At 37.3% G+C, this 27305-nt stretch overlaps 1 protein-coding gene across 6 annotated transcripts in view; it reads right to left on the bottom strand.

Annotated features, from left to right (window-relative positions):
* The window catches only part of clip1a (CAP-GLY domain containing linker protein 1a), a 50270-nt gene that overhangs the window by 11160 nt on the left and 11805 nt on the right, over positions 1-27305 (bottom strand). For 3 of the 6 annotated variants that reach the window (XM_051892788.1, XM_051892793.1, XM_051892789.1), the window contains exons 6-20: positions 25620-25817; positions 22973-23076; positions 22568-22628; positions 12686-12790; positions 9797-10687; positions 6927-7022; positions 6664-6721; positions 6480-6563; positions 6210-6366; positions 5166-5331; positions 4327-4542; positions 3863-4003; positions 1287-1372; positions 1036-1156; positions 674-726 (exon numbers count right to left, since the gene is read on the bottom strand). In XM_051892788.1, coding sequence (XP_051748748.1) covers positions 674-726; positions 1036-1156; positions 1287-1372; positions 3863-4003; positions 4327-4542; positions 5166-5331; positions 6210-6366; positions 6480-6563; positions 6664-6721; positions 6927-7022; positions 9797-10687; positions 12686-12790; positions 22568-22628; positions 22973-23076; positions 25620-25817 — 2537 coding nt within the window. The remainder of the gene's footprint in view (positions 1-673; positions 727-1035; positions 1157-1286; positions 1373-3862; positions 4004-4326; positions 4543-5165; positions 5332-6209; positions 6367-6479; positions 6564-6663; positions 6722-6926; positions 7023-9796; positions 10688-12685; positions 12791-22567; positions 22629-22972; positions 23077-25619; positions 25818-27305) is intronic. The other 3 variants (XM_051892790.1, XM_051892791.1, XM_051892792.1) reach the window with 3 other exon arrangements.

Genomic DNA, 27305 nt, shown 5'->3' with positions numbered 1-27305 from the left:
GACATTACGGCATTTAAGGGTGTAGGGCAGTGACTGACTGGGATGAAAAGAAACACTTTTGTCATGTCTATAAAGTGCTATAATAAATTGTTATAGTGCTATAAAGTAGAATAAGATTACAGTAGTTTAAAGTGCCTCAATTATGCTTTTTCAGATATTACCTTTCATGCAGTGTGTAAAATAGCTGTTTGTGAATGTAAAAGATCTGCAAAGTTTCAATGTTCAAAGTGAGAGGATAGTAGGTTGAAACATTAAAGGGTTAGTTCACCCAAAAATGAAAATCTTGTGAATAAAAGCCTAAATTAAATCTGTTCATCATATAAAGTGATTGAGTCTCTCGAGAAAATTTGGACTAAACCACTTAATTCATATGGATTCGTTTTACGATCTCTTTAATGGTCTTTTTGAAGCCTCAAAGTGGTAGTTGCGTAGTTGTCAATGGAGGGACAGAAAGCTCTCCGATTGTATTAAGAATATCTTAATTTGTGTTCCGAAGATGAACAAAAGTCTTACTGGTTTGGAACAACATGAGGGAAAGTTAATGATGACAGAATTATTTTTGGGTGAACTATCTCTTTAATCTATCCTCTCTGTCACGCAAATGGGCCAAGAAATTGTCTCTCGCTTATACATACAATAAACTTGGTTTTGACAAATAGGAAAAATTCCTTACCTCATTTTCATCTCCTTCAACTGATCGTTGAGACTGTCACACTCCTTTTTGAGCTGCATTAAGATGACAGCAAAGAGAATTCATTTACTTTTCACAAAATAGTACGTAATAAATGTATTATAGCACAATATAGTACATATTCAAATTATTGTTAGGTTAGGCATAAACATATTTAGCCAACAAACTACAAAGTTTACAATAAATTTACTTAAACTGCTGGTCATTATTTTATTCAATTGAACAACATATTTTGTCATTTAAATATGACTGACAAGCAAAATGAAAAATTGGGGGGAAAAGAATTAGTATTACCTGGTGCAATATAAATGAGTAAAATATTACATGTCTTTTGGTTAACATACATTTAGTAGAATGTCACTGTCTTTGTGGCTGCTGGTAAGTTCCATGGTTAGCTTTTCCTTCTCATTTTTCAGATTATCCACTGCCTGGGTTTTTTCTGTGACTTCTTGTTTTAACTCCTCACTGAAACACAGCCAGAACTCATTTACTCAACAGAGCCACACAAACTTATTAGGGTAATAATAAATTACTCAAACTACACAATTTCAACTGATAAAGAATTGCAGTGTGGGTAAACTGTTAAGACACTCACATCTCTTTACTGAGGCTGCTGATCTTCTGACTGTCAGAACTCAGATTCTCTTGATACTCTGAGTTCTGTTTTGTCAGAGCATCCAGCTACAAAACATCCAGAGAAAACAATGAGCAACTTGAAGCAAGCACTAGTAAATATCAATAATTCTGCAAACATCTGAGAATAAATGTATGCATTATATTCTGTTGTCACATCTGTGGCATGATGTCAATTAACACCAAAAAATAATATTGACTCATAAAAAAAACAAAAAAAAACAAAATACAGTTTATCACACTAATGCCAAGTTTACACTACAGGATTTTAAGCCCGATTTGCAAGTTAACGAGCTCGCCGACAGGTCGGGCTGTGATCGGGGGAAAATCAGCGAGCGATCGGCGATCGCCAATCTTTATGTGTGAACTACTCAACGACGCATCGAAGACGCTCGCTGACGCGGCGCCGACACCTGGCTGACGTCAGGCAAATATCTAGCATGCTAAATATCTGGAGCTGTTGGCCGACTCGATATCCTGTGGTGTCACGTGTCGCGAAGCAACAGCCAATTAAATATACACTGATGTCTATGGAAGCAGCAATAACAATCCATTCAAATATAATTTGCTGACGTTTATTCATATCAGATACACACTGTGTAAGTAACTATAAAGCTCACTCACTATTGTTCTCCCAGTTCACAGGCCACATGTATTTCAGGACAAATGGATGAATTCACGTAATAGATTAAGATCAAGGTCATTATATAGGTATTTAAATGACAAAACACTCACTTGCACATATTTGAGAATCTGAATATTAGATAGTTGATGACATGGTGAGAAAAGCAATACATCTGTCATACAGTGTGGCCGGCTGGCCGCGGTGTGTCACGAGACAAGCATGACGAGTCGTCAATAAAGGGAAACGTTCTAAAATAACAGTCGCCTTAACGCTGTGAGGTCAGCCAGAATGATTTAAACTTATGTGTGAAAGGGTTATTTCAATTTCACATATTTCACTTGGCTTAAAAGTGCCCCTATTATGTTAAGGCTCCTAATTTTCTTCAAAAGGTTTACATGCATTCAAGATCAAAAAACACTTTAAAGGGGTGATTATGATTTCATTTTTTTAAACTTTAGTTAGTGTGTAATGTTGCTGTTTGAGCATAAACAACATCTGCAAGGTTATGACGCTCAAAGTTCAATGCAAAGGGAGATATTTTCTTTTACAGAATTCTCTGTTTAAGGACTACAACAAACGGCTGGTAGGGACTACAACAAGCTTCTTCCCGGTTTAGTGACATCACTAACCCTAAAATTTACATAAACCCTGCCCCTGGGAACGCACAACAAAGGGGGTGAGGCCATGTTGGGCTGCTTTAGAGAAGAGGAAGAGCTGTTGTAGTAGAGTGTTGTTGCCATGCCATCATTTTACGCCGGACTGCTTCACAAACGAGGGTCAATTCAACTCTGGATCTGCACAAAAGATTAACATGATGGCACATGCTTGTCGATGAGTTGAATCAACTCCACAGCAACTACATACATTTATCCACTAATCATTCAGAAACGTCCAGATGCATTCCAAAAGTTGTAACTTCTTCCTGATGTAAGGCTGAACACCGTTACTGACAATCCTCATTTTGGCTGCGTGAGATTCTCCAGTTTTGTTGTTGTTGAGCAACTGAAGCGCGAGCTGTTAAAGCTCCACCCTCTTCTGGAAAGTGGGCTAGGAGCAGCAGCTCATTTGCATTTAAAGGGACACACACAAAAACGGTGTGTTTGTGCTCACACCCAAATAGGGGCAAATTTGACAAGCTATAATAAATGATCTGTGGGGTATTTTGAGCTGAAACCTCACAGACACATTCTGGGGACACCAGACACTTATATTACATCTTGCTTGTGAAAAGGGCATTATAGGTCCCTTTTAAATTTCCTCACAGTGTCTGAAAAGGATTCGATAAAAGATTTGTTTTCTCTAACTTTATTATGTATTATTTGTTTCAGGTAGTTCAGAATCGGTTCTTTTTATTTTGGGAGACAATAACTCCATTCATTTGCACTTTGACCCTTGAAACTTTGCAGACTTTTACATTCACAAACAGCTATATTACACACTGCATGAAAGGTAATATTAAAAAAAAAAAAAAAAAAAAAAAACAACAACAATGGGGCACTTTCAAAATTTTAAAAAGTATATTGATGCAAGGCATTGCAAAGGATTTAAAAACAAATATGCAGCTCACACTGGCGTTTACATGAATTATTCATGTTATTTGAAATGCAGAGTTGTATAAATTGTGTTTTTTCCCAGTGGGCTGTAAACAGTGCTTTAAGGATAGTAACAGCACATTCCTTTATTTGTGGTGCTACATCACAAGAAGTGTTGCATGTTCTGACAAGGTGTCTAGACTCTGACAGTCTGGGTTTGGTGTTACAGTATCCGAACTGCAAAACACGACCGGAGCGTCACAATCCTCTTACCAATGACTGGAAAGCTCACAGAGGTGACAGGATTTGTACTTAATATAACAAAGGTGTTGAATGTAATAACGTTTGGAATAAATCTTCCTGTCCTCGGGATGCACTCACCTTGCCCTGCATTTCTTGCATTACGTTTTTGAGCTGTGTCACCAGAGCCTCAGTCTCAGACTTGTCTTTCTGAAGCTGATGGTTCTCCTTGGTCAACTGCTCCAACGAGGCCCGTGCAGTCTGTTCTGCTTTCTCTGAGGCCTAAGTGCAAGTAGGGGCAGAGTTACAGTAACAAATTTATTTCAATTAACAAAAAATGTTTTAATAGTTGTAATTAATATTAACCCAGGACTGCACAATTGTATAGATTTGTTTTTGAAAGCAGTGGGAGTGAAATGACTGCTTCATAAGAGTGTCAAAGCATCTTGAGCTTATAGGAATAGTATAGATGATTATTTTTAATGTACATTACTTTTTATGGAAAAACAAGTTATAAATGAAGAAATGTAGTTCAAGACGTACACTTGCAACCCAGTGCATCAATAGTCCCATGCTCTATCACAAATGAGGAGTTATGGTCTTACCGCAGCTTTTTCTTTGAAGGTCATCAACTCTTCAATCTGTTTCTTCAGCTCCAAGCTTTCAGCCTGAGACACACTGAGCTCCTGTTGTACTTTTTCAAACTTGCTGTGTAATTCCTGCATTTCTTTGGAATGATGTTCCACAGCATCTGCAAGCGCTTTCTCTCCCAATGCATGCATGTCTTTGGCTTTAGCCTGATTGTCTTCAGCGCTCTTCTCCTGAGAAGTCACGAAAAAAGTCTGCTTTTAAGTCATATTAGAGATTTAGGGTCCAAGTACAGTAGAAAAGGGGAGTTGGTAGAAAAGTAATGATTTTTATAATGTTGAAAGCGCTAAATCATTACACTTAGGGTACGTTTACACGACAATGATGTACTAAAAACGGCAAAGTTTTTCCTTCGCATTTTTTGCGTACAGACGACACCCTTGTCAAAACGATCCCTGTTCACACAGATCCGCGAAAATGACTAAAAACGCTGTATTATGCTGGCAGGCCAGTAGTTGCCGATGTCACTTTGTAAAGAAACACTGCGCGCCTATAGACTGAACATGTAATAAGCATATGCATGACGTCACCATTTTCACAAGTACGTGTTTTTGGTAGTTTACATGGAGACAATAACGGTATTGTTTTCAAAAACATAGTTTTCTGAAAACTGTTTTCAAAAGTTTGCATTTTCAGGCCCCCAAAATGCCGTTGTCATGTAAATGAACAGCAAAAATGCATAAAAAGTTTAAAAACGGTGCTGTGTAAACGGCCCCTTAAACACCAAAAGAAGGTGATGCCTTTATTTCAACTGGTAACAATATGGGTGAGATTGGAGAAGTTCAAAGGTTCTCACCAAAAGCTTGATTTTCTCCTGTAGGTTGGAAAGCTCCGCTTGGTGCTTCTGCGTGAGAATTTTGGCTTCCTTCTCAGCCTGGACTTGTGCTTGAGAATGACTCTCCTCAGCCTGAGCTGCCCTCTCCTTCTCCTCTGCAAGCTGGTTCTGAAGCTCCTCTAGTGTCCTGAAATTAGATAGGATTATTTCCTGATTTGTGATTTTGCAATTTAGTTCTCCAAAATATGATCAAATATGGTGCAAACTTTAGGCCCCACAAACTAAATCAAGCTGATAACGTAAACTGAACCCATTACTATAAGCTCCGGAGGCTTTTTCAGCACTTGCATAAACAGTGATACGAACGGTAACGATGGCGTCAGTTTTACGGTATCAATTCAAGCTACAGTCTGATATTAAAATACTGGAAGTAGCAGCTGATCAACACGAACCACCATCGCAAGCACGACTTGAGCAGAGCATTTGTAAGTGGTACGTTTTTTTGTTTGACGTACATTGTAGATGAGATGTTGGTTGGAGTTAAACTGCTGTGTTATCACTTTAAAAAATAATTTGAACCACTGACTCTTCACATATTCATCCTTTGGAAGTGCGTGCAAAGTGGATCTGCTTTTATGGCGCAGAAAACAGAGTCTTCTCAACATGTCGACAACGTGAACCATACTCTCCCAGGCCTCAGCTAAAACTACGGTGTATGAGGGCGGGTCAAAGTAGAAGTTGTTCGCAGGCAGCCAATGAAGACCATAGGCTGGCATTATGCAAATTTGTTAAATGTACGTAGTTGCAAGCAGGAAGTAATGCTGGAATTACTGACGACTCATTTCAGGCAGTTCCGAATCAGTTCTTTTAGGAGACAATAACTCCATTTATCTGCACTTTAATCTTTTAAACTTTGCAGACATTTTACATTCACAAACAGCTATATTACACACTGCATGAAAGGTAATATATGAAAAACATAATATGGTCACTTTAACATTTATAACTGTTTATTTTCTATGGTTTTATTTTCTAAGTAGTTTCATCAAATATATTTAAGCACACCTCTCTTTCCGATTGATTTCATCATTCAGCTTTGTTATTAGAGTAGAATTGTCTCCCGATGACTTTGACATGTCCATAATGTCATTTTCAAGTTTAGTTTTGTCTTTGGTCAGCAGCAGGCACCTTTCTTCACTTGCTTTCAAATTTCTTTGTAAACCTTAAGATGAAACAAGATACATAAATACATAGAGTAAATAACAGAAATAAAAACATGACATTTTATTAGTTCCTTCTTTGATTTATATATTGATTGATAAACTTTGTACTGACCAGCAAATTGACTCTTCATATCCTGTAATTCAGCAGAAAGAGATGTGCATTGTTCGTCTTTATTCCTGAGCTCCTCACGTAACTCTGAGACAGACAGCAATCATCACAGTGAATGTAAAGTTCATTGAGCTTTATCAAGTCTCACATATGTTAAGGCTTAACTTTGAACTGTGCATACACATACCTTGATTAGTCTGAGAAGATTTGGCTTGGTCATTAGATGTTTTTTCAAGATTCTGTTTCTAGAAAAGTAAGAATGTGAATTGATTTGAGGACTACAGCTGAAACATTAATTCCTTTTAATTTGCATTGTGATTTTTTTTGTGTGATTTATCAGAGGGCCACCAGTTACCTTGGTGCTTTTGCTGAAGTATTTTTCTCACAAGATACTTTGTTTAAAGATACCTTTAACTTGTACTTCAATAGTTAATTTCACTAGTTACTTACCAGCACACTAACTTCTTGCTCCAAAGAGCTCTTTTCCTGCAACAGGCCATTCAACTCTTGCTGTTTAACCTCTAGTACTGAGTTCAACCCAGTGACCTAAAGCAAGGTGTACCACCATAATGAAGGGAAATGACAAGGGACAAAACATGAGTCATGTCACACACAAAAACTCACAAAGACCAGTGCCAGTCATATAAAGTGGAACTTAAAAGTGAAGGATTTAAACATTTAGGACTTAAATATGGAAAATAAAATCTCAGAACACTGGGAACTGGTAACATGGATGTATTATGCACTAGGGCTGCATGGTTTTGGGATTTTTTTTTTTTTTTTTTGCCGATTGTGATTTGAAAGTTCCAGGCTTGCTATGCTTGTTTGTAGGTCTGCACAAATTTGGCCAAAATGTTGTCCTTATATATCAATATGGTTATTTAAAAAAAATACATAATAATTATTATTATCATTATTCATATTACTGTAAAATAAAAATGACAAATTGATGATTTTTTTTAATACTATTGTTATATTTCACTGGAAAATAAAAAAAATAATAATTAATAAAAAAGTATTTAAGAAAAATTATATAATAATAAGTTTGGGAAGATGGTTGGCATGTTGCATTAATAAAAGCAGCTTTAAGTGACCCAAACTCAGAGCAGACATAGAGTTTCTTTGTGGAGCAACTTCTACTGCAAACCAAGCCACTCAGATTAAAGTTTACTCACGTGTAAATGAACACAGTGCCGCGTGCATCACTCTGAAATGCTGCACATATATTCATCATTAAAATGAGGTTTAATCGCACTAAGCCAAATCCCGATTTCAGTTTTATTTTGTTTAATCATGCAGCCCTATTATGCACAATGCACATATGAAATGATCAAACTAAAAATGAATGAATGTATTGCACTTTTTACTGCAAGACTACTGCAAAACCTGGCATATTGCTAACCATAAAAGAAAAAGAAAAAAAATCATTGTAATCTGACCGTACTGATGTCAATTCTGAATCGATGCACCTTGAATGTGTGCAAACTGAAATTAGATTTAAGAACTATGACGGATGGAAATATTTCTGTCCGTTTCTCCTATAAAGCTATTGTATGGCTTCAGAAGACTTGAAATATAGCATACGAGTCATATGGAACTTCTTTTATCCATGAGCTTGACAGCGCTAGTTCCCATGTGAAGATACAGTGCCTATAGAAAATGATCATAGTTACAATATTTTTCGTACAGCCTGAAATCTAAACCCATTCCAAAAAAACCTTTTTCAGCTTTTTTTTTGTTTGTGAAAATGAAATGAAATTTCAAAATTTAAAATTTCAAAAAAATGAAAAACTAGAATAACGGTTGAAAAAGTCATCATCCCCCTGATTTAATACTTCGTAGAGCCACTTTTTCCTTTAATTACAGCCATTTTGGATATGTCTGTACTAGCTTTGCACACCTAGACTGGGGAATATTTGCCCATTCTTCCTTGCAGAATTGCTCAAGTTCAGTCAAATTCCGTGGTAAGCGGCAATGGACTGCTCTCTTTAACTCCATCCACAGATTTTCTATCGGATTTAAGTCTGGGCTATGACTTGGCCACTCAAGGACATCCACCTTCCTATCCTTAAGCCATTGCATTGTTCTTTTGGCGGTATGTTTAGGATCATTGTTGTGTTGGAAGGTGAATGACCTGCCCATCTTCAGCTGTCTAGCAGAGGGATGCAGGTTTTCCTCAAGACTTTGGTTGTACTTGGCAGCATCCATTTCCCCTTCAATCTTGATCAATCTCCCAGGCTGAAGAGAAACACCCCCACAACATAATGCTGCCACCACCATGCTTCACAGTAGGTATGGTGTGTTTTGGGTGATGTTCTGTGTTTGCTTTTCATTGTATGTTGCAAGGCAAAATTTGTAAATAAAGCTGGAAAAGGTTTGAATGGGTTTTGATTTCAGGCTGTACGTCAAATAAAGTAACTATTTTAAAGGGGTATGATTATTTTCTATAGGCACTGTGTTGAATGATAGAGAATTTGCTCTGTTATTTATATCGCGGTTATTCTTTATCAAAAAATTATTCAGACATTAGCGCAATAAAGAGACGATGAATGAAAGATGAATGAATGAGAAAATAGAGAGCAGGATGTGCTTGATAGTAGCTAGCTAACCAGAATAATATCTAGCAAACCGGTTGGTTGTAAATTCCACATCGCATCCGACCCCATTAATGGAACATGAGAAGAGAATGACTTCTCAAATGTATCCAAAAACTGGCCTCCAGCTATTAGACAAGGTTAACAGAGGCCGATCATTTGTTGTGCCTGACTCACAGCCCCAAAGACTCACAGCCACCGGGGTCACTTTCACGATTTACATGTGTAAATGATTGTGTATTATGTGATGTTTCACTAATACAAACAAAATTTATCTCCTCATTCTGAACAACTTTGCCTCAAGAACTACTACAGCCAATCAAATTTGTTAAATATTTGAGATTAATATAAAAAATTTTTTTTTTTGCAAACTAGTCCTAGGTTTTTCCAATCAATGTCAACAAAACCAGTGTAGTACAAATCTCTAGACTCCCTAGACCAATCATTTTTTCAAAATGGTTGAACTTTAGTATTTGAATGGCTATTACAGGGTCATTTAAATTGTGGCCGTGACCAAGTTTACCCAGAAACCTATCATTCCTTAAAAAAAAAAAAAAAAAAAAAAATCCCAATCAAAAAAGAAATTAAACAAAAAAGGATTAATTTCCACGACCGCTAAGAGGTTCATGGATGGCCATTTTTAAATTCCTTGTAATATATGTTCTACATGCATACTGTGTATAGTATGGTCCTGTAGTTGTGGGATAAATGGACATGAAGGCCTACCTTTTCTTCCTGAGATCTGGCTTTACTTTTTGCCTCCTCTATTTGGGTCAATAACCTTTGCATCTCTTGGTTTCCTTGACTGTGCTGTGACTGTAGAGTCTGAAGGGCTGAATTTTGCTGCAGAGCTTCTTGCTCCTTTTCATGCAACTGTTGACTTAACTTAGCTCCTGTGTCCTCTAGCTCTTTTACCCTGATCTCAGCATTGTGAAGTTTTCCCATGGCGTCCTCCAATTCCACCAGGTGCTGCTCCTCCACCTTCTCCAGATTGGTGCGTAGAGTTTCTATCAATTGTTCCTTCTCTTCAGTGACTCTCAGGAGTTGTGCCTCATGTTCTTTGGATTCACTCGTCCTCCCTATGGCTTGAGAAGCATGCTTGTTAGCGAGCTCCTCGAGCTCCAGTTTATGTGTCAATTTTAACTGTTCTAGAGAATTACGTAGCTCGATTTTGCCTGCCTCATGGGAGGCTTTGAGCTCTTCCAAGACTTGCTGGTGTGAGGCCTCAACTGATGCTAGTTTAGCATGCCACTGCTCAATGACCTTTGAGTTCTCCTCCTCAGATTTTGCCAGCTGACCTAAAAGCTGCTCGTTTTCCTTTGACAAGCGACCTGAGGCTGACTGGAGCTCTGACAAGGACACACTGTGTGCTTTTTCTCGAGACTCAAGCATCTCACGCAAGGACGATAGCTCTGCTTGGTGACTGTCGCTTTGAGTGGCCAGCTGTGTACGGAGGGAACAGAGCTCATCCTGGAGTGACGCCACGATAGAGTCAGGAAACCCATCCTGGCCTGGTACAGCTTCCAGTGACTTGCGAAGAGAAGCTACCTCCTTATCCCTTAATGTAAGATCCCGCTCCAACTCCAAGATACGAGACTTCTCAGAGACTGTGGCCACCTAAAAGAAAAAAATGGTCTTTTATTAAACTATATGTGCTGTATGGATAATTGAGAACTTAATTGATGATATGAATATAAACAACTTTTCATGTTTAAAAGACGTGGATAATTAAAGAGATTTTCATAGAAATTAAGTTCTTTTCAATTTGCCACCTAAAGGCCATGACACACCAAACCGCATCAAAGAACTAGTTGCGACAAAAGCAAAATGTGTTGATGCCTTGCGTCACCATTGTCTGGTTGCACTTGAACACACCGCAAAGACTAGGGCTCATGCGTTCTGCGTCTGCGTGAGAGAAAAAAACTGCTTATATCAGCAGGTGGCCATAGTCAGTATTCATTATTCAAAAAAAGGAAACCAAAACTAGGACTGCAGATATATAAATGGCACTTGACAATATTCCCATATTAGAATGTTCAGATAAGATGAACATGTGAAATTAGAAGAGCCTTCTGTGTGTGCCTTGTTGACTTCATTGTTTGCTTGTTTGAATCACTTTTGTGTTTCTTTTCATGCACTGGTTCGATAACTGAAGAGCCAATCAGAGTGATATTTTTCACTGACTGCCAGACGCTGATTCAACATGCTCAATTGGCCAAAAAACTGCCAACAGGGTCTGACTAGAGCTGACGGTGCGAAACACACCACAAAAACTGAGCTGACAGACACTCAATGACGGCCCAACTTTGGCCTACCATCAGGCTTGGTGTGTCAAAGCCTTTAAGCTGTAGTACTAAGTAAAAATCATTGAAACAAGAAATCTGGAATTGATTAGGTTGGAGTAAAGTCTTTATAAGAATGGGAATAACCACCAACCCCAAAATTGATCATCTAGCAGGGTTCCCACACTTGAAATTATTTTCAGGACCTTGTCAGTTGACACTTGATGGTTGCAGGATCAAGGTTTTTTTTAGACATTGTTGGGAAGATTTCCATTTGTATGCCAGTTTTTTCTCTTAATTTCAGTAAGACCTTCAATCCTTTGCTCTACACAACCAATCCCTACTAGCAATATGAAACATTTTAAAGCAGAGGAAAAAAATAGATTTATAAAAAATAGATTGTTTATTCTCTATCAAACTTTCTAAGGTTGTACTCATTTCCATGGACAGTTTTAAAATCCCCTGATTTTTTTTTGCTTTTCTATTACTGTGGGAACCCTGATGTAAAAATTAATTTGTGTTCTACACCTGTATGTATATTAAGACAGCACAATGATATTACAGCAATGAGATATTTAGTGTGTTAGTAATCATTCATCAAATTAGTTATTAATTGGAATAACTGAACATGCAGTGAAGATCCCTGTGACACCCTGACATGAGAAAAAACTTCTTAGCTGGAGCACTCAAAAAATATTTAGGCCTAAATTTAAGATTTATTTATTTGAATTGCATATAACTGATTACACAGATTTAACAGTTTATTAAACTTATATATGATTGACAGATATTCATCACAATAAGTAAGAAACAGGTAAGGTTTCTGCACTCAAAAAAAAATCATACCATAGTTTATTATTAACTATTTGCATCTATTTAATTTTATGAAATGTATTTATTTATTTATTCAAATTGATTAGAATCAACATGAATCTGTTCATTGTGAAAATGTATTCAGTTAAAATGTTTGAACATAGCTAAAATATGGCTAGCTGAGGAATAAGCAATATAAAATGTATGCGATTGAAATCAATTGGATTTATTGATGATAAATATATGAATCTGGTTATTATGTATTTAAAACGCATTCAGTTTAATAGTACTATTACATGTTTCTTACCGGTTTCATTTATGTATGACTGACAAATATGCATCACATTAAGTGCATTAGTTTATGTTAAAACTCTGTAATCCAAATAGATGTAAATTGTATATGCAATTCAAATCCATACATCTTAAATTTAGGCCTAAATATTTTTCTGAGTGAGCACTGTAGCTCCTGTGACATATCTTCTGTGATCCTTGACCCGTGGCCCAGGTGAAGCTCCATTACCCTAGAGTCTTCTAACTCCCTCTGAAGTTTGTCAGCTTTGGTCTTTTCAAATAGAAGACTCTGTTCAAGCTCCTTTAGGAGGGCATGCTCCAGCTGCGTCTGCGTCTGTTAGTACAGAAAGGGGAGAGGAAGAAACACAACCAGTGCCACCATCACATGCCAGCCTGATGCAGAAAGATGAGGGGTGAGGAGGAAAGTTGTGGAAATGTAACGCAGAAAAAGAGAAGGACGATGTTGTGATGAATGCAAGTCAGATCAATGCCACAGCTGGGGAAGGTGTGAGGAAACTTTGTAGCAAAGCATTGGTCAAAGCTTATGAACATGCTGATGATGGCCAAGTAAATAAAAACACCAGACACTGAATGCCATGCAGCATTATAGTGATTGAGGGTTAGGAACAGTAACAAAAAAAATGGTACTTTGACCACAACAAAAAGCAGAGAAACAATGGGGGGAAATATCTGATAACTTAGTTATTCCAGTAATAACTAAGCACTATATCAAATGAAACATAATTATACTGATCTCAAAAAACAAAAACAAAACAAACAAACAAAAAAACAAAAAAAAAAAACAAATGAGATCTTCACATAGGTTAGTTACTTGTTAGGGCATCTTACAGACTCTCTACAAAATTCAAAACACTTCAAAAGACTATTTAATAACAAAAAAATGTAACACCATGTACATTGTGTAGGCTTGATGATGGACTTCAAAAAGTTGGTAATTTCGTTTACTTCATTTTCAATAAAAAATTACCTTTGTTATTTTAGAACAGTGAAACAATATTACATATATTGTTAGTATTGCTACAAATACAATACATTCAGAAAGTATTCAAACCCCTTCATTTTTTAAACATTGTGGTATTGCAGCTTTACGCTAAAATGCTTGGTTTGCTCCAGACGTGATGTTTAGAACTTGTTTAGAACTAGATTCATCAGATCAGACAATCTTTTTTTTTTTTTTTGGTTGCACTTTATTTTACAGTATATGCACTTGTGTGTACTTACAGTGTACTAACCTTTTATTACCCAGTACTTTCTTAGGTAACTACATGGGTTCAGGTTAGGTTTAGGGGTAGGTTCAGGGTTAGTACCTAGTTATTACCCAGTTATTGCAATTACTATAATAAGTACATAGTATGTACATGGGGAACAGGACTGTAAAATAAAGTGCTACCTTTTCTTTTTTTTTGCAAATTCCCAACAGGCTTTTTGTGTCTGGCGCCTCTACCATAAAGCTCAGATCAGTGGAGTGTTGCAGTGATGGTTGCAACTTCTCCCATTTCCAAGCATGATCTCCGAAGCTTAACCAGAGTGACCATCAGGTTCTTTTAATAGCCTTTCTGAGATCTGTGCCGCAACACAATCCAGGGTGTAGCAAATTAGCTCAAAAGGAAATATAAATGAATTAAAACTAGTTAATAAACAATTAACACTGAGTGTTTGCTAAACGAACATGTTAGTTGATTGTGGTATGGATTCATTCATTCATTCATTCAATTAATACCACAATTCAACTAACCTGTTTGTCTGGCGAACACTCAGTGTTAATTGTTTATTAATTCTAAGAAATGTTCATTTCCGGAGTATGACAAATAACTTTTTTACTGTACAGTACTACTCGGAGCATGCAGCCAAAATCTGCATGATTAGGGACTCCAGTATATGAGCATGAACCACAAAAAACTTTGTGTGACAAGAAGACTTTATTAACTAGACTACACACTTAGACTAATCTAACATACATACACATTCATGCATACAGTTTAGCAATGGAAAGAGAGGTGAAGCAGAATACAGGAAAGCAATAAGTTATCACATTGTTTGAAATTCAGCAGATAAACAGCCATGAGCAAACCTCAGTTTCTTAGTTCTAACACACTCTTTTTTCAAAGGGGTAGGGGATACAATGGGAATAAGTTTGATACTTGCATGCCTAAATAAAAATTGAATAAAAGTGTCCTGATACAATTTGTTGAGGTTCCAGCTGATCTTTGCTTAAGTTGTCTTGATGAGAGAGAACCAGTTTGAGGATCTTTGGTGAATGGAAAGACAAGGCCGCAGCCTGGCACAAACTTAGGGGTTCTTAGAAGACTTCTAGCTCAGCATCATCTTCACATCATCAGAATTTCTCAGAATCCCCATGATCTTGTGATCGGTGATCTTTTAAAGTGTGAGGATGTCACACCCTCAAGAGGTCTGTGAGCCAATAAGGAGTTGTATTTTTGGAGGGAAACTATCTTCTAGCAGGGTGTTTTGCATATGAAATTGGATTGGGTGTTAAGAGGAGAAACTTTTAAGATTTTTATAATACTAATATATGTAACAGAGTTGTGTATGCAATCTAAATGAAGATAAAGGAAATTAAAATAGCAGTTCATAACATATGAACATGCTATACATGTGATCTTGGTTAACTGCAGTGTCCAATTCTGAATAATTTCTTCAAATGAGTTTGAATTGATACATATGCAAAAGAATGTAAAAGGAAAGTCACTAGTGTCACTACACTCCCCCCCCCCTTTCGCACATTGTTGTCTGACCTGTAGACAACAGTGAGAAATGGCAAAGGTGTATAAACATTTGACACGCATCTGGCACGCATCTGGTCGTTCATGCCTTCCACAGTTGTGGTTGTGACGTGGTGGATGCTGTTCTCAGGTTATGGTGTAGGCTGTCGCAAGGTTCAGGTGTCCATGCAGCAGGTGCCGATGCAGCAGTTGTCGAAACAGTGTCACCTGTCATCTTGCCAGGATTCAGAAGTTCTTTCTTACCAGTAGTCTTCAGAGTTCTGTTCAAGGAGCTCTCTTGCTACTATCAGCAGCTCCAGTAACTTGGGTGGAGGCGGGTATGGCTGTCTTCGTGCTTCCTCCGATTTGTACCTGTTTGAAGAGTGCTGAGGTGGATGTTGCTGTCGACTGCTGCTGGATATCTAGTAAGGTTTCCAGAGTGCTTTTCCAGAAGAATTTGGGCTCTTCCATTGCTTTTCCCAGCAGTCGATCTGTACCATGGTGATGGTTCCATCCTCTGCTGACTGGAAGCTTTTGTAGCTTTTTATTGAAGGACTTTGCATTGTAGCAATGCTATGTGCCTTCTGGTGTCAGCTGGGAATTTTGAATGTTACTCAGAACCTCTGACATCTTGGGATATCTTTTTGATGAGGCCTTGTGTTTGTTAAAGGCCATCTGCGTCAGGTCACACAGTTGTTGGATAGGCATTGTGCGGGGCAGGCCATGATGCCTAAATGGTGACTCACAATGGGATGTAGATTTCAGAGTATAAGGCTCTTGAAGCTTGCATCCTCCTCCATCTCAGGTTCATTGTGAGCTCCAAAGTAGGCTTGTCTGAGTCAGTTATAGTAAGCCTTAGGAGTTTATGGTTATACAAAGCAGATGGAATGTGCCTCGGGTGGTCACACTGTCCATCATTTGCAGGTGGAAATCAATGGTGTGGTCGTGGACCTCACGGTCTCCTGCAGAAGTTGGTGCAGAGTGGTTAACATTTTTAGCCAGTCTGTTGAGGTCTTTGAGGGGCACTCCATGTGCAGTTTTAGGGTTCCTCTGAATTAATAATTTTTTTCTGGTGGTTTCAGAGGCTTTCAGGAAACTGGGTACTGAGGTGTTAGGCAGAGGGTTTTGGGTCCCCCCACTTGGTTGGGGGAGGTTGCTCTGCTGATCGCATGTGGGGGAGTGAGATATCTCTCCCGCTGTGGTTCCTTTTGCAGCAGTTAGGAGTGTCTCAGTTCTCTTTACACCATGTCAAATTAGTCTTCAGTGTTGTCCAGCTACTGCATCAGAGCTTCAATTCTAGCTCTGGATGTTTTCAGGTGACTTTCACAGGCCCTGATTCTGGCATCTTTGTCCAAGAGTTCATAATTTGCTGTTTTTAACAGTGACTCTTTGTGAAAAAGTGCTTTTTCCAGCTGCTCTCGTTGTTCAGTAACTGCCAGAGTCTTTTGAAGAATTTTGATTTCCTCCCGAGACTCCATTCTGCCAGGGTCCTTGTGTCTGGCCTGAGCCTTGATCTCTAGCTGGTCTATTTGGCTTTGAGCACCTTTCAGCTCCTTGCGGGACTCTGTGATCTGTTGCATGAGGTTGTTTACCTCCTGTTTTAGATCCATGAGGTTGTGGGCTAAGGAGATGATAACCTTGGTCAGCTCTATGTGGTCGTGACCCTCTCTTGGGTCGTGTGTCATTAGTCCTCTTCCCTCGTTGTCCAGTTGCTTTTGGCTCTGGTGCTGTAGGTCGTCAGTAGCCCTGGATATAAGGGTGTTCCTCACAATACCTTGGCAGGCCTCCAAGTCTCCTGTCTGGACAGTTAGGTTGAGCACCTGTGACATTCTGGCACACTTGTGGTGAGAGTTAAGGGCAAGAGACTAATGCAAGACCAAACAGACATTGGAGCTAAAGGTGTAGTGGGGCAGTTAGGTGTATAAATGCACAGCTAGGTTTAATTAGGTGTGGTTAATAAGTAAAGTGTGTATTTTATTATTATCTTAGCTGTGGATAGCAGGATGCTAAGATTTGTGTAAATTTTAGTAGATTTGCTGAAAGGGGCGAAAGCAGAGGTTTAATTATTGACTTAAGACTGTTCTTATTGTCAAATTAAAACTCAGAACTTACTGATGGTTCAACACAGGCTCGGTCTCTGAAGAAATTAAGAAGAAAAAGCAAAAGGAAGTGGAGACCTTTCCTATTCAGATTGTGTTTATTAGTGGTGCTCAAAATTATAGTTATGCCTCAGCAATCATCTAGATTACTTTGTAGCAGGTTCATAAAATTGGAGCAACTGCTGAAAATAAACAAAATCAAGAAGGGAAGTATGCCAAGTTCCTTTTGAGGTTCAATAAGACAATGAAACCATACTAGAACAAATATGAAAATTCTTCTCCAGTTACACAGCACAATTTAATTAAATGTATAATTAACTGATTAACTAGCATTCAGGAAGGAATGCCCCTAAAAAAAATTAAAGTGAAAATGAGCTGAGAATAATTAAACGAAAGAGAAAATGAAAATCAGAAACCAGGGAGTAGGTTACGAGGAGATGGTTAATCATTTCACACTGCATACACACAAGCTGTATTTAAAGTTTCAAGCATACAATGCTAATTGGTAATGCTAATAGTTTGGCTTATGCCTTAGGACTGCTAAGTAGCTTAGCTTAAGCAAAGGGACGCAAGGTCGTGTTAGCCTAGCCAGCTAAGGTGGTTTGATTACAATATGGCGTGTGACGTAGAGTTAGCACTTCCTGTGCCAATTCAAACAGTTTGTAAAGAATGTCTGCATGTTTCAAATAAACCACACATAGTCTGTTAACATGTGGTGCTTACACTTTCAGAAATGTAAGACTTTGTTCTTACGTTCGGTAAAATTCAGATTTTACTAATGCAAACAACAGGTTTTCTGTACTCGTTTTAAGGAGTAGTTACAAGGCTTTACTGTTATTTAACACTTGCTTAAGCATACACAGTAACGTGCCCTTACACACAAATAATAAAGCATAGTTTTATAAATTTAATCCTGCTTGGCAAGCGAAACAATCACGATCACCAGAATGATATGCTTGTAGATATACAATCAAAATTTAGATGAATGGCATCTAACTAACTTTAATTTATAAGGCCTTTATGATGTAGAAAGAGGAACATCACTCAAATCTACTTTCTATATTACATTGTACTGAGATTTCTTCATCAGCAACAGGTTAAAGGAATTCTGCAATTGGTATTTCATCATCCAAAACAGAATAATTCATTCTGGTACAGTTTATACATACCGCAGAGCTGAGATTCCTTTGTCAGAACAGACTTGTGCTTTAATACTGACATTAGGGTTTCTTCACTAAAATCAGATTAACCATTTGAAGATATGCTGAAATGCATTAAGGCTCTTTTGATTACAGTAAAGGTCTCAATTCAAGCTATCACATTATCTGCATTTAAACAACCCAGTAACTAGAGACCTAAATGCGTACTGCATGTCGTGTCCTATTCTGACTGGAATTATCAAATGCACTTTTGGGTTGACAGTGGTTTAAGCTCATAACCTTTGTTTAATCATGTTTGCACAAATTTGCCCAAAAGTGAAATATAAATAATTAATTATGTATGAGTTATAATTAATTATAAATATTTAGATCAGCTGTGAGAATTAACTTGATGTAGTACAATTAATACCACAATCAACTAACCTGTTCGTCTAGCGAACACTCAGTGTTAATTGTTTATTACTTCTAAGAAATGTTCATTTCCAGGGTATGGGAAATAACTTTCTTACTGTACAGTACTACTCAGAGCATGTGGCCAAAATCTACATGATTAGGGACTCCAGTGTATGAGCATGAACTACAAACAACTTTACGTGTGACAAGAAGAAGATTTGATTAACCAGACTAAACACTTCTAACCCAATCTAACCATATTCATGCATACAGTTTAGCAATGGAAAAGACAGCTGAAGCAGAATACAGGAAAGCAAACAGTTATCACAAATTCAGCAGATCAACAGCCTTGAGCAAACCATCAGTTTCTTAGTTCTAACACACCCTTCTTTCAAAGGGGTAGGGGAAACGTAATGTATCAAATAATGAGACTAAGTTTGATACTTGCATGTCTCACTCATTTGAATATGATGCAATTTGTTGAGGCTTCAGCTGATCTTTGCTGAAGTTGTCTTGATGAGAGAGAACCAGTTTGAGGAACTTTGGAGAATGGAAAGACAAGGCCGCAGCCTGGCACAAACTTAGGGGTTCTTAGAAGACTCCTAGCTCAGCATCATCTTCACATCAGAATTTCCCAGAATCCCCCTTGTGATCGGTGATCACATGTGAAGATGTCACACCCTCAAGAGATCAGTGAGCCAATAAGGAGTCGTATTTTCGGAGGGGAACTTTACGATCCATTGTCTTCTAGCAGGGTGTTTTGCATATGAAATTGGATTGGGTGTTAAGAGAAGAAGCTTTTAAGATTCTTATAATACTAATATTTAGCAGAGTTAGAAAAAAAATGTAATGTAAATTAACATACAGGAAATTTAAAATTGCAGTTCATAGATACCCAACATGCTATACATGTGATCTTGGTTAACTACAGTGTCCAATTCTAAATAATTCCCTCAAATGAGTTATAATTGATACATACGCAAAACAATGTAAAAGGAAAATCATGAGAAAGGAAAATTGGATACATGTTTACACGTCAAATGAGTTTATATATAGAATTAGAAAGGTTTTACTTGTCTTTCAAAGTGAAGTTAGTGAAACTCTCTCTAAATTCCTTTAAGTTGTAAAACCATCTTATCTTGATGATTTGTCTTTTTTTGCAATGGTAACCAGAGGCCTTTTCCATTTGCAGTTTTGTGGGTAGTTTATAGAAACTACATAGTTTGCTTGTTGAGTAAGGGGTATTGTGGATTATTTAATGTCAAAATGGCGGTCTTGGCGAGTACTCATGTAAACATGAGTGTTTTAAGTGAACGTAAACAGTCCAGAAAGAAAACTCATGTGTAACAGTTTAATGGATCCGTGGGTCAGGTCTTAAAGTGACAGCAGCCTAATATACCTGCTGGCAAATTATGAGATAATATTAAAAATATATATATGGCAGTTTTTCCCCAGTGCATCGATGTCAAAATTGTGACCAGTGAAAAAGCTGTGTGGCTAGTAACTTTGGAAAACCACTAGCCACATTGGCTGTTAAGCAAAAAAGTTAATGTCAAGCCCTGTTAATAATCATTTGAAACTTGGCAGCTCCTGTAGTGATGAAACGATTTATCTTGAACTGTCATGGAAACTAGCATGTATAAACCTTAATTAAACAATTTAATAATCAATTAGGAAGGAATTTATACCTGTATGATATTGTGTTGGATCAGCGGTTCGGAAAATGGATGGATGGAAGATTCAGCGGTAGGCACCATCTTCAGGTCAGACGCGGAAATTCATTCGGCGAGCGACTCTCACAGTGCATTATGGGTATTTTCTAGCTGTTGAGCGTACATCGGTTGTACCCTCGTTATTGCAGTGCATTATGTGATTGAAGGAGTGCACTTGATAACGTCCACTACAGTTTCAGACACCACTACAAATGTCTGTCCCCTCAAATAGTGCCATATTTAAGGGTATGGAGGTGATTTCGGACACAGCCTTTGGCTTTCCTGTAGCTCAAACAGTAGAGCATGATGCTAGCAACAGCAAGGTCATAAGTTCGATGCCCAGAACAAGAACTGATAAAACGTAATAAATTAATAAAAGCAACCAAATGCATAAATGTAAATATAATGTAAATCTCAAAGATGATTCAGAGAAATAGGATGCACCTGAGCTGAGTGAAAAAAAAAAAATGAAGGGACATGAGTACTTTTTGAATGCACTTCACGTATGTTTAGAAAGAACATATTTAAATTTGGGTGACCAGAGGCCAGAAATATTTGATATAAAAAATAAATAAATAAATTAAGAAAATAACCCTATATGATTTCTTCCCTTCTACAAATTCTACAGAATGTCACACTTATGATTTTAAGGGACTCAAGAACCGATTCAGAGTAAAGAAATTGTGTATGTAAAGTATAGAGTATTGAGTATGTAAAGCATCTGCACTAAAAGTCATTGTCTATGTTTTATAACTTAAAGGATTAGTCCACTTTCAAATAAAAATTTCCTGATAATTTACTCACCCCAGTGTCATCCAAGATGTCCATGTCCTTCTTTCTTCAGTCGAAAAGAAATTAAGGTTTTTGATGTAAACATTCCAGGATTATTCTTTTTGAAGAATACGGAAGGCGGAATGGCGAAGCACTTGCAAGGCGATCATTTGTGTTTATAAAGCATATACATTTGCATTTTTTTTTAAGAAAATGACTGATCATTTCGCTAGATAAGACCCTTATTCCTCGTCTGGTATCGTTCAAAGCCCTTTGAAGCTGCACTAAAACTAATTTTGACCTTCAACCATTTGGAGGCCATTGAAGTCCACTATAAGGAAAATAATACTGGAATGTTTTCATCAAAAACCTTAATTTCTTTTTTTGACTGAAGAAAGAAGGACATGGACATCTTGGATGACATGGGGGTGAGTAAATTATCAGGAAAATTTTATTTGAAAGTGAACTAATCCTTTAAAATCATTAGCCAAAGGTTTCTTAAATTTTAATGGATGAAAACAGTCCAAAAGCTATTTTTGAATAAGTAGGTCAGGACATGAAAACAACTCGAATGATAATGAAGGCTGGAAACAAAAGTAACTTATTCCAAAACAGGACAAGAGAAAACAAGACCAGATAGTATAAACTAAAAGACATATTTTCTTTTTTGCCATTTTGTTAACAGTTTACTTATTCACTTCATTTAGTATGTTGGGTATCATCCACATGACAAAATAAACCACACATGACAAAACTGCAGATAAGGTGAGTGCTTGGTTATATTTCAGTGGTCAGTCAGAACAATTTAAGGAGCATCAATTTAGTGAACCATTAGTAAGAATATTACACCTAAATTTTAGAAGGTAAACTTGGTATGACTGAAACCAACAAACTGTAGAATTTGGATAGTATTTGAAACAGCAATATGGGGCATAAGTGTATGACTCTAATTGTTTAAATGAATGTATAAGTTAACTTGTTAACAGACTTACAGTAAGCTGCGGTCACACTAGACTTTGAACATGCACAATTGCTTTGAACAAGATGTGTCACACTCTAGGGCTTCTGTTTTTAAATGAATAATATAAAAATAACAGACATGAATGCATTTCAAAATGTGAAAAATATACCATCTGGTTTCCCACAGCACTCAAACCTGCAGCTTTGAAGTTTGTGTTCTCTGAATTCAGCCAAGAATCATCTGTGATATTTAGAGCAAAATCTTAAAATACCTCCAAATCTCCTTTGGTAATGCAAGCTTCCTCCACCCGAAATTGCAGGTCCTCCACCTTCCTGTTTGGGACAATAATTTTTTTAAATCAATTTCAGCTTGTATTTTTTTTTGTGTGTTCTTGCTTTTATGTTAGTTGTACTATTTTTTTATTTTTTTTTGCAGGGTAAAGTAAGGAGTAGAAGGAGATAGATTCTGATTTTAAGCATTTTATTGGACAAAAATGTATATATTCCCCTGTGGCATCAATATCAATGTTCCTTATCAATGAATATTGTGTCTATTAGCTCTAAAGCCATCTATATGCAAACATATTTATAAAAGTCATGAAGCCACAAAATTTAAATTGATATCATGGGGTCTTTAATATGATTAGATCTTCATAAGTGATTCAATAATACTACACCTCTTCTCCTCCTCCAGCTGGTTGAGCAGCTCCACCTTCTCTCTGTCTGCAGCCTCCACAAGCGCTCGCAGCTGGTCCATTTTGGCATCAACCTCCAACACATACTACATGAACAATTCAAAACAACAACATTAATCTAGTTTTTTAACTTGCATCAATACTAGCTGTAAGAGAAACAAATGAACTGAATGACTAAATAAATAGAACTTTATTGTGCAACTAAAATAAATGTAATTACAGACTTTTTTTTTTTTTTACAGGCCATGAAAAAGTTTGTGTTATTTAATCAGTGTTAGATAGTAAAAATTAATGTGGGCTTTTGGTCAATCAAAAGACAGACTTACATATGATCCTTATATATTGATTTTACAACCACTACAACTAAAAAAAGAAAGTGTTAAGCGGAAGTAACAAAGGGAAGTGAGACTTTTATTAGAACCCCAGCGCCTGAGCGCACAAGAACAGGAGTGCCCATTCTTCCCTTTTCATTAGTTTATAACAGTTTTGTCTGATAACAGAAAGCCAAAGGCTATAATACTTTTTTCCGTATGTCATTGGCATTCAGCAAATACACATTTATATAACTTAAATCAGTCTTTGAATATCTAATAAACATTTAATTCCACAAACTGCACAAAATCTGGCAAATCCAGTTAGATCTTCTGAATTGCTCATTAAAGCCTGCATAAAAACATGTACTCTGTGCGTGATGGTCTGTCTGTGCGAAGGATCCAAGTCGTGTGAAATGTATGCAGAGAGAAGAGTGCTGCAGTCACTGGACATCCACAATCTTTTCTAGGTTTCTAGGTTGATTTCGAAGTATGCTGGACTATATCCAGTTTTCCTCAATGTCATATTTATGTCATACTCACTCTCTGTATGTAAAATTAGCATTACTTGGTCTTTTGATTCCCATTGTGCACAGATTTACCAGAGTGCACCGTTGGACCCAGTCGCACAAACACATCCACTGCATTAAAAATGTACCATAAAGTGATAGTTCACCCAAAAATGAAAATTATCCCATGATTTACTCACACTCAAGCCATCCTAGGTGTATATGACTATCTTCTTTCAGACGAACACAATCGGAGACATAATTAAAAATATCCTTAGTCCTCCAAGGTTTATAATGGTTGTGAATGAGGGGCCGCGTTTTGAAGCCAAAAATAATGCATCCATCCATATGCGTACGGTCGTCCACCAGAATCTCGTTATTTTAATTTATAAAGTTGTAAATATGGATATTTTTCTTACAAAAACACATCGCTTTGCTTGAAAAGGCCTTTATTAACCCACTGGAGTTGTAAGAATGACTTTTTTTAATGGATGGATGCATTAATTCTTGGCTTCAAAACACCCTTTTTCACAACCATTAAAAACTTTGGAGAACTAAGGATATTTTTAAATCTATCTCCAACTGTGTTCGTCTGAAAGCAGATAGTCTAGGATGGCTTGAGGGTGAGTAAATCATGGGATAATTTTCATTTTTAGGTGAACTAACCCTTTAAGAACTAGTTTGACTAACTAGCAGTTTACCAAGGGGTATTCAGGCTTACTTTTCAGATTCAAATTAGACCAATCTATGTTTTTATGCAACTGACTTAAAGGGTTAGTTCACCCAAAAATGAAAATTATCCCATGATTTACTCACCCTCATGTCGTTCTAAACCTGTAAGACCTTCGTTCATCTTCAGAACACAAATTATGATATTTTTGATGAAATCCGTGAGCTATCTGACCTCCGACTATCTGCCCGAAAGACTGCAACACAACGACCACTTTCAAGGCCCAGAAAGGTAGTGAAGACATTTAAAGACAAAGACGTCGCTTCATAACATTAAGGTTGAATCACTGTAGTCACGTTGACTATTTTAATGATGTCTTTACTACCTTTCTGGGCCTTGAAAGTGGTCGTTGTGTTGCACTCTATCGGAGGCCAGATAGCTCATGGATTTCATCAAAAATATCTTAAATCGTGTTCCGAAGATGAACAAAGGTCTTACGGGTGTGGAACAACATGAGGGTGAGTAATTAATGACAGAATTTTATTTTTTGGGTGAACTAACCCTTTAAAGTTATGACCAGTCTTAAAGAAATAAATTAGATGACTAACTTGTAAGACCAGTCTAAGCAGTTTATGCAACCACCCATTTGTTACACTATTTACTTCCTTTTTATTCATGTTTTTATTTATTGATTTTTTTTTGTAACTGTACGGCTAAATTAGTTTAAAAGAGGTCTTGACCGTATTACTTTATCATTAGTAATACTTGTTACTTTATCTTCTTACTTTTACTTTGATTCTTTATCATTTTGCCAAATTATTTCAGCCTATCACAGCAAAAGATCTGCATTTCAATGGCTCAAACCTGTGTTACTAACTCAAAAATTATGTTTTGGAAATAGCAATGAAGGCCTGAGATGGAATGCGTAATATAGCTCTAACAGAAGAGTGTTTTAAGGACAAAAACCTGAGAAATAATTTTAAATAAAACACATAAAAATGTCATTGACGACCTGCTCTGCATTGTGGCTGCATCACCACCTCAGGTGTGCATTATTTTTCCATAATTCGACAGCCTGTCATCAATTAATCCTTACTTCATAATAAATAAAAAAAAAAGAAGAAATAGCTGGGTCTAACCTGCTCCTGGCCTTCTCTTAGTAACGTAAGCTCCTGCTCCACTTCGCCCACATGGCTGGTTGCCTTGGCAACCTCAGCTCTCTCCAGGTCACGCTCTGCCAGGAGTTGCTCAATGTGTTGCTGTTTCTCCTTCAGGGCCTCCTGAAGTGCCGTAGTGCCAGAGATCTTCCTTGCATACCTTGTGGACGTCTCTGTCAACTTCAGAGAAAAATCCATTCAAGAACTACTTCAGATACTGTATTGCCTACATTCACTTATATAAGATTTTCTCAGTAATGTGGTAACATCATGTCCATGATTGTTCAGACGTGACCCTCACTCTAAATCAAAACTTAGTTACAGACATTATTGAAAGTTTACCTTTGCAAAAGGTTATCACAGTTGAGTCCATCTTTCACTAAAAGCGTGTTTGCAAAGTTTGTATCCAATTGTGACAAGCAATTACACCCTATACCAGGGCTATTCAACTGGTGGCCCGCCAATCATCTTCATCCGACCCATGGGCACCCACACCACTAATCCTACCCAAGACTACCAAGCGTATTATATGCACGCCATAAAGTGCGTATCATATATTTTCTATGAGATTACACGCACGTACTATTGATACGCATTCTCATGTGATCGGGTTGGGCGGCCGCAGTGGCGCCTGCAGCTGCACTGTTCGTACCATGCACGCTCCTCCGACTGACCTGAGAAACGTTTTCCGTGCGACTATTTCAGCAGTTATTATGTGTGTCCCATATTTCTGTTGACTGAACCAGCGATACCAATCATTTGTGAATTAATCATTCTTTTGTCTCGATTCTTTCTTTTCCATGAATTGGCCAAACGCACTTGCATAACGATCTGAAACTATTTGGATTCGTTCGGACCGCTCTGTCACTGAATCATCTGTAGTTGTTTCTCGGTCAGTAACAACAAATACAGAACAAATAGCGCTGTTTTCAGGCGTTTCACTAGTTTACTTTGAACTACGCAGCACGGCCCAGTGGATAACGGAACGAAAGCTTAAAGGAGCTGCGCGTTTATTCCCGGTCACCATTATTAAACAGCGTTGCGACATCCAGTAAGAAACGTTTCAATTCGACACACACCTCTCAGTTACAAACCACAAAACACTAACAACATTCCCAACAATGAGGAAAACAGGAGAAACGTGCTATGAATGAAGATAGAAGACTTTTAAATCCCAAAATCACCACACTTACAAACATTTACCATGAATGAACTGTAGTAATTTACCATGGATTGTGGAAATGTGGAATATTTATATTGAATACCATGTTGTAGCCATTTATATTGCAATATATTTATTAGGTGGGTAGGGGAATATATAATTCATTTCTTTGTGAAGGTGTGTATAGTTTTTACCTGCATTTAGCTGTTTTTTATAGGCCTATATAACATATCATAATATAATATCATTTGACAGTGGTAGTAGTGAGTAGCCATGTATGGTTTGACCTGTGGTTACCAAGTCTCACTGTCAGAATATTTTCATTTAAGCCTATATTAATTATAAATAAAATAATTCTTAACAATAAGAAACCTTTGTTGAAAATAAACAGTCACTTCCCTAGTGATAGAATGCCAGGAAGGTATGCGATGACAATGTTCTTCCACAACTAAGAAGTGCAAAGTATTTGGAGAACTTTTTTATTCAAAGTGATCCTGTAGTAGTAA

Source organism: Ctenopharyngodon idella, chromosome 5, assembly GCF_019924925.1.
Source record: "Ctenopharyngodon idella isolate HZGC_01 chromosome 5, HZGC01, whole genome shotgun sequence".
NCBI lineage: Eukaryota > Metazoa > Chordata > Actinopteri > Cypriniformes > Xenocyprididae > Ctenopharyngodon > Ctenopharyngodon idella.
This window is presented reverse-complemented; position numbering and strand designations above follow the sequence as displayed.